Genomic DNA, 8998 nt, shown 5'->3' with positions numbered 1-8998 from the left:
CTCTGATTTTAAGGATCACTCATGGTTAAGGTTAGGTTTAGGTGTAGGGATATGGTCAAGACTAAATTTTTTGACAAAATATGTTGACCTAGGAACACATCTAACTCAGCAACTGCTCCGGGTGTGTGCTCACAGTGTGTGTGTGTGTTCACTGCTCTGTGTGTGTGCATTTCGGATGGGTTAAATGCAGAGCACAAATTCTGAGTATGGGTCACCATACTTGGCTGAATGTCACTTTCAGCGTGTATTCCTGTTACGTCATCGACGGGCGACAGTGATTGGCTGCGGAGCGCAGATAACCACGCCCACCCCTCGCGGCACGCTTGGAGGCAGCAGGAGAAATGATGGAAGTTTGATCCTGTAAGCAGTGAACTTGTTCATTTAAAACGTAGCATGATCGGCAGAACGGAGAGAGTGCAACTTTAAGGAAAATAAGCAAGAGATATGGTGGACAAAATACACAGGGTTGACTTTTCCAAGAAACATTTTGGGACGACAGCAAGTGGTATGACGTTTTTCTTTTAATTCAGTTCAATTTTATGGTGATTGCTATGTAATTTGATTCACTGAATTTAAAACCATAATTTATTAAATAAACGTAAAAAAAAATTATAAAATAATAATAATAATAATAATAATCATTTCCCTTTGCCACTAATTTTAAATTAATAATGTATAAAAATAATTTTGTATAGGCTATTCAGTGTAGCCTACCACTTACAGTATATACAGTAGGGAAGATGAAGTCTTATGTTTCTTTTTCTTTCTTTTTTTCTGTTTTTGGTGAGAAATAAATACAGAAGGAGAGGAGTCAACAACAGGAACGTTTTATTTGGACATGGGTCACTGGTCTTTAAGTGCTTGTAAAATGTGAACTTTTGAACTTGGGGAAACCTGCACTCATTTAGGAATTTGAGGCCACAACCTAGTCATTCCAGCTTTATCTAAACAGCCTCCTTATCTTGTACCAACACCCAGAAAAATTCTAAATAAGCCTTAAACAACTTTATTTATTTATTTATTTATTTATTGTGCAGAAGTCTTAAGCCACTAGTATGTTCACCAACCAAAAATGGTTTTATGTCAGTTATTTCTATCATTTGCTCAAGAACAAACAGAGACAGAATAAATCCAGAAGTACTATGGCAATGTCTCCAAGACACTTCAAGAAACCTACCTGCAAAGCTACCTGAAAAACAATGCGCAAGTGCACCTATAGGACAAAAGCTTTTTTAAACGCACAGTGTGGTCACACCAAATGTTGATTTAATTTAGTTAAGTTAATAGAACTTAATTAATAAACTCTATTTATGGCATTATTTTTGACTGCATCCTCACTTTACAGCATTTTTACACAAGTGCCTAAAACTTTGCACAGTACTGTAGCTTTGCAGGTTTCTTGAAGTGTCTTGGAGACATTGCCACAGTTCTTCTGGACTGAGTCTGTCTCAGTTTGTTCTGCTTCTTCATGTTATTCCACTGGCTGTTGTCAGACTTTTTGTGCAAACAAAAATCTCACTGGATTATTAAATTTAATGGCAAAAGTTATGTTTGGAAATGTAAACTGATATTTCCTACTGATGTACTACAGCAAAACATAGAAATATCTGACTTAAAACCATTCTTTGTTGGTGAAAATACTAGTGGCTTAAGACTTTTGCACAGTACTAGGTGTGTGTGTGTGTGTGTGTGTGTGTATATATATAGTTCTCTTTTATGGTGTTTTCATCATTTTTGGAGCTCAACATTGTCAGTTCCCATTCATGTTTAAACTATGGAAAAGAGCAGCTTTTCTGCTTAAGTTCTTTTGTGTTCAGCAAATGAAATCATATAGGTGACTTGAGGGTGAATAAATGATGACAGAGTTCATATATTGAGAGGATTCTTTTAATGTAATTTTTTTGTTGAATTATAGTCTGATCAATGCAGTTCTAGATAATAAACGATTTCAAATAATCCATTTGCATATGTTACACCAAATTACATCAGGATTGTCAAATAGTTACAAGTGTGTCTGTGATTTAGAAAAATGTTTTTTTGTTTTTTTTGGAGAGAAGTTGAAGGTGTTGGAGAGAGAAAATTAGCCTGTGAGAATTGAATGAGCTGTTTCTCTCTGTCCTTCAAACCCCCAACCATAAAGCCATTCTTCCTTGTAACTGCATTAAATGTCCCAGGAGAACCCAGATGTCAAATACAGTGGCGTCAGTCGGGTCACTCATTCTTATTCTCTAAGGTTTGTAAACAGCCAATCAATATAGGCATTCAAACCAGTCTTTACAAATTAAGGGCTCTATCACAATATAGCTATTGTAGTATCTCCACTGTTTTTGTTTGAAAAAGTGTCAATTTGCTAGGAATCTAGATCCAGGTGGCTCATAATTGCACATGATGTAACAGGTTGCCATACATTAAAATATCCTTGCCACCATAATCTTTTCTTTTTTTTCTAATCTAAATGAAATCAGTGTTTTACTCCACCATCCAGCAACTGCGGTGCGAGTTAGAGATTGGACGGGTTTCTTATCGACACCTTGCGATAATTGGCATAGATAGGAGAAATTAGAGCCGTAAAATTCAGTTGTTTGATCTCAAAGCGCTGTCTGATGAACTTTTGACCAAAGGCAGAATGCAAGAGCATCATTACTGGGTCATGTTGTTTATACTGCTAACAGGAAGCTGAGGTGAAATGCAGAGCCACTGCTATGCTAATGGACCCTTTTAATGCCACACAGACCAAGGTCCACTCTTCCACCTTTGGCTTATATTGAAGGGTGAAGGCTAAACTCTCATGTGGCTGGCGGCATATATATATATATATATATATATATATATATATATTTTTTTTATATAAGTGTGTATATATATATATATATATATATATATATATATATATATATATATATATATATATATACACTTATATAAGTGTGTTTCATATGTTATTTATGTTTCATATGTTTTGTTGTGTGTATGAGACACATTCATTCTGTGTCTACATTTGTAACTGTATGCAAACTGTACACGATTTTACTATTTTCTCAATGCAGGTTTCTGTGGTGATCTATTGGATGCAGAGGAGCAAGGTAAGGTCAATTTATTTTAAAACAAATAATTCGTTTTTTTTACGAAGAAGTGTGGGTTAAATCAAACTATAGTTCTTTTTTTAAATTAATGTACTTTTTTCTATGCTCGTTTTTTTTAAATAAAAAGCATTACATTTGGTAGATTTCTAAGTTAAGAAATAGAATTATTTGAAAGCTAACACAGGTTATAGTGTGTCAACAGCAAATGTCCACCAGGGGGCTTCCTATTATCTCCAATCCATCGCTTTGCACTGTGGTTCAACAAACAAAATGTTGCTTAGCATGTATTTGTGCAGATATAAATATTGTGTTGTTTTATTTGTGTTTACCATACTTGTAATTACTCAATTTGCTGACCAAAATACAATGACACATCATCCAATCCAATTCAGTCAAGTCTGTAAACAGGTGCTGTTTTTGAAATCAAAAAATAAGCTATTTGGTTTCAAGCTGCAACACAACATAAATTTATTTAAAAAACAATTTATACAAAAAAGGATTGTGAGATATTATTACCAGTGAAGAGTACATCTGACCGGCATCTTACAGGACTGAATGCAACAAAAGATTTGATATGAATGTGCCTTGATGCCTTCTGCTTCTGTATATCACTTTAGGAAGGCAGCATTTCTCTGCTTTCGGATTGAGCTTGGAATTTCATGTTGCATTCCAGGATTGTGTATTCTAGTTTTGACCTCTGACCTTTGTTGTGATCGTTTGGCTGGCTCCATGAATAATAATACACTCGTACTGACTATCCAGTGAGATTGCTTGGATAACATTCTTCATAGTGTATTGATTGGTTATTTCTATAAGTAAGTTTGCCTCCAGAAATCACTGTGATTGGAACACGATGAACAAGATATCAGTGCAAACTCAAAGTTATAGTTTGGTTTTGAATGTTAGATGCCAGTTTTTAAAATATTTATTTTAAATAGCCGATTATCCATTTTTTTATGTGTTTGTAATAGTTTCAGAAACTAAACTATAGTAAATTATATCCAATATCAGAATTATCTTTTTAATGTGAACCAGCAGAGTTACATATTTGAATTTTAGGCCCACTAACTTTGGTTGAGTTGCCTTAAAGTGGCTGAATTGATTGTTTTCACAGATCTCTTGATGTCCAGGTTCATCTCAAGTACATTTCTTCCTCTTTTAGTGTTTTCCATTCTCTATAGACTCTATTGCTTTCTGTCTTTCCCCCTCCTTCTGCTTTTCTCTGTTTGTACGCTGCGGTGCCAGGTGTTGGCTGTAAGAGGAAAGGGTCATTTTCAGTTCAGCCATTGCTGACCTCTGTGTGACTGCTTCACGTAAACCTCTGGGAAGATGTGATGAGGGAAAAGAGGCATGAGGGACCTGTTGAAGCACCACACCAGAGAAAGGGCTATTGTTACTGAGATTGTGATTGAATTATGATGGGCTGGAAACGTAAGGGTGAAATGGGTACGTTAGCACTGCACTCTGGTTACCTTTTTTTGTGTCTTTTTTTTTCTTTTCTGTATCAAATTTATATAGTCATTAACCATAAAGATGCCAATACAACTGATCACTAGTAATACTGATTACTCAAAGCCACAAATGTAATGCACAAGACTGACTCATGCATTTAACAGTCCACTGGGAAACAAACTCATGGTTATAGCTTTTACAATAAATGCTTCAGTGGAAAACAACATCTTGGAAATTCTATGTTAAAAGACATTCTGAATACTAAACCTTATAAATATATGTTGTGTCATATAGTGGCTTATGGGAATGTTCTGTTGATTTATACCATAAACTGTATAATTCATAGTTTTACTTGCAAAAAGCATTATGCATTTTATAGTAAATTACAAATAAATCAATGTACAGTAATAATTCAGTTACCTTATTAACCTGGTTTTTACTGTAGCATTTTACAGTCTTTTTTCCTGTAACATTTTAACAGTATGTTGTTTCGAAAACCTTTTTTAAATACCCTTTTCAAGGTATAAATTAAATTGACACTAAAATGTGTTTTATCACCTAAAGCCACTCTGTACTCTAAACCTAGCACCACTCAACAATATAAAAACTAAATAGAAAGGCAACTGCACAGTAACATTAATTTTAATTGCAGTATACTATATATTACATTAGCCATGTTGATTTGGTAGTACTTGAGGTGTTATGTTTTTTTTTCTTTTTTAAGTTTTTATTCATTGCACATCCCCCTTCATTCTGGCAGGTCTGAAATCCAAATCCAGTTGGAAAGTAATCACACTCTCTGTGTGTGTGTGTGTGTGTGTGTGTGTGTGTGTGTGAGTGTGTGTGTGGGCATGTGTGTTTTGCAGGCTATGTTCAGCATCAGTTTCAGTGTTAATAGAGTTGTGTAGGGCCTAAACCCCAAATAAAAGAAAAGCAATGCCCTTAATCTGAGCAACCTGTCATATTTCCGATCCATCCTTCTGGTTTCCATGGATACTCCAGCTCCCCATCCAATCCCCAGAGTGTGTGGCTGGCGTGACCAATGGGATTAAGGGGAAGGGGGACCAGACGGCAAACTGGGTGCTGTGTTAAAGCCGGGGAGGCAGCAAATGTCTTTGTTTGGATTTGTGGAGAAGGTCACCACACTCGCCGTTGGGATGTTGTGTCTGGCACAAGGCTTGTTGTTTGACCCATGCATGTAAAGGAACACACACACACACACACACACACACACACACACACACACACACACACACACACACACACACACACACACACACACACACACACACACACACACAAACACTTGCATTTGTGGTTTACTGGGACTCTCCATAGGTGTAATGGTATACTGTACTGTACACTTTAACCTACCCCTTACAGAAAACTACTGGCAATTTTGGAACACCGTTTGGTATGTTTTTTTTAATGCTTTTTGTTTTAAGGGGACACAGGAAGTGTCTTCATATATACCAGTGCACATTTTTCTTTTTCTTTTTTTCAGTCAGAAATTGATAATCAATTTCAAGAACAATTATTATTGAAATCGTTTTCTGAAATTCTGAAGTCGAAAACCTGAAATAGTTTAATTTTTTACTTTATTTCAGGTGAGGAAGTAACTATAATAACCCATGTTTAGAGTTATATTATTAAAATTGATAAAGATTTGAGTAATATTTTGAATTAGGTTTTATTTTTATATTTTCTGGTTTAATTTGAATTTTATAGTTTTTATTTAATTGTCATTTTAATGTTTTAGTAGTGTTATTTGTTTTTTTTATGTTTTTTTGATATGTCAGAATACATTTTTTAGTTTTAGTTATTTCAATACACAAACTATATATGAGAATGAGAAATGTTTCCTTGGAAACTAGTTTAAATAAATGATCAGCTCAATGTTTTTAGTTAACTTTTGTTTTTATTAACTACAGTGACATTTATTTAAATTCTATAAAGTGAAGTGTGACATAACATGTTGCCAGGAATGTTGTCCCATACTCTGAATTTTTGCTCTGCATTTAACCCATCCAAAGTGCACACACACACCGTGCACACACACACACCGTGCACACACACCCGGAGCAGTGGGCAGCCATGTGCTGCGGGGCCCAGGGAGCAGTTGGGGGTTCGGTGCCTTGCTCAAGGGCACCTCAGTCACCTCATCTCAAGGGCCACGAAATGATCTAACCATGTGATAAACTAATTCACTTTGATTTAAAAATGTGTAAAAACATATGCTAATAAGAAAAAATCTTTTTACAAATGCTAACCACTTATGTACCCTTGCGTCCCTCAATCACATGCAGCTGTATATAATGGACTTATTCTAAGGGCACCTGACAGTAATTATGAGCAGTTTGCTAGATTAAGCGGGGACATATGTTACCCACTGACACATCTTACCTCACTTTCTCCCTGTATTCTAGACACAAAGTCAGTGTTTTATTTGAGCAGATGCAGTTTTGTGTGGGTTTTATCGTTATGCTGTTGTTGAGGCAAGCACAAGGGGTCAATAGAGAGCAGCGGGCTGAATATATGGGGCTTTTGCACTTCATGTGCCCTCGATGAACCCAGCACCCAGATGCAGACAGTAGGCTCTGTTCCAACACATGCTTCTCTGCTGTCCTCACATAACAGGGCCAAACACATACCTTCCCTCTCTCTTCTTCTCTCTCAAACACCATTTCTTGCTTTCCCCACTTAACTTATCTATTTTCAAAAGTTGGCTGGAGGTGCTTTTTTAATTCAAAGTTTCCGTACAACATTTTGGGTTGTTTTTTTGAAATATGTCTTTTCTAGTTCGATAATGTTTTTTTTTTTTTTTATAATAATAATAATAATAATAATAATAATAATGTTTTATTTTTTATAGCACCTTTCTGAAACTGATTCAGTTTCTAAAGTTGGATAAACAAAATGGACAAATAAGCAAACATTGCTAAACTAAAGTTCACAGATCCATAGCTGTACATTTTTTATGATTATTTTGTAGAATTGTAAACATTCTAACAAACATTTAATGTTTAAGCATTAATAATTAGCATTTTTCTCAAGCTATAATATGAACTAGCTTAAAATATACATATCATATGCGTTGGGATATAGTTCTGCCTTCAGTAAGGTAACAAGGTTGACCGTTTCATTCAGTCATTACAGGCCTTGTTTCAATTGTAAGCTAGTGAAAACCACGAAGTGCTACAAAGAGAAAACGTAATTCTGATATTTCTCTATATATCCACTTATCCGTCATAAGTGATTTACAAACACGGCAAGTGGATTTTGTAGAAATATGAGCATTTTGCAGTAAAATTGCAACAAAACATTATATAAAGTGATTAAAAGAGGAGATTTTGCTTAAAGGAAGGATTATGTCAATAAGAATGATTTTTTTTTTTAATTACGGTAAATATAGAGAGAAATTAAAAGTACCTCTAATAATGTATTTTCAACCAAAACTTGAAATTAAATTAAATTAATTAAAATGTACATATTTACTAAGACAGCAAAAGGGCAATAAAAAGGCCATCCATATGACCAAAATATTAATACAAATTAAATAAAAATGTATATTGTTACTGAATTTCTATTATTTGATTTTAGAAATATGTCTGAAATATTAACACCTCTTGGAATTCAAAACTCAGTTTTATGTGCTTGCAATATGATTTGTAATGGTTCTAGAAGTGGTTTCGAACTTCAGAAATACAAAACAGAAGCATTTTCATTAGTGATCTCAAACCCCATTGTGTGTTTGCTTTCAGAATATAGGAAGAGCTAGTTCACTGTTTGTTGGAAACAATGTTACTTTCTTTTTATGCTTGATGCATCTTTTGCTTGTCGTGTTTGACTGGGGGTCAGGCTGCCGGAGTGCTTCCCGATCATCCAGAAATGGGTCAGACTGTTCTCCTGTCACTTCCTGTAGCATCAGCGCGTTCAGTGAGGGAGAAGGGAATGTAACTAGCATGAGTCACTGATTTATGTGACAGACCCACACACTCGCATTTCCTCTCTGTGTTACGTAGCCTGCCGTGTGATTATCTAATTAAACCTTATCATAGGCAATCTATCTGAAACAGAAGCCCAATATGAAACTAAACAAAACAGATTTTCATGCTTCATGCTGGCCCACATTGTATAAGTTAAATATTTTGCTTACATAAAATGCTAAATAAATTTGGCAATTGTGCTGTTTATGTGCTGTTCGCATCCATATTTAGTGATCTGGACTGAAAATGCAGCAAATGCACAAACATATATTTTACATATATGCACAAACATATATATATATATATATATATATGACTGCTATGTCTTTCAAAAAAGCTTAAGTAATTGCATGTAGTATAAGTTTAAACTATAATACATTTAAATTTAAAAGAAATAATATGCAGTCTGAAAACATTAAATTCAGTTCACACCTAAGTATATTCTTTTAAATTATATTATATCCAAAATAGATACTC

The 8998-nt window shown here is 34.8% G+C and overlaps 1 protein-coding gene across 1 annotated transcript in view; it reads left to right on the top strand.

The window, feature by feature from the left end:
- The first annotated feature begins 322 nt into the window (after positions 1-322).
- The window catches only part of LOC132115416 (nuclear receptor subfamily 6 group A member 1-A-like), a 78283-nt gene continuing 69607 nt past the window's right edge, over positions 323-8998 (top strand). The window contains exons 1-2 of the mRNA XM_059523882.1: positions 323-505; positions 3048-3083. Of these exons, the coding sequence (XP_059379865.1) occupies positions 445-505; positions 3048-3083 (97 nt within the window). The 5' untranslated portion in view covers positions 323-444. The remainder of the gene's footprint in view (positions 506-3047; positions 3084-8998) is intronic.

The sequence above is a fragment of the Carassius carassius genome, chromosome 34 (genome assembly GCF_963082965.1).
Source record: "Carassius carassius chromosome 34, fCarCar2.1, whole genome shotgun sequence".
In the NCBI taxonomy this organism is placed as follows: domain Eukaryota; kingdom Metazoa; phylum Chordata; class Actinopteri; order Cypriniformes; family Cyprinidae; genus Carassius; species Carassius carassius.
The sequence above is the reverse complement of the archived record's forward strand: the minus strand, read 5'-3'. Positions and strand labels throughout refer to the sequence as shown.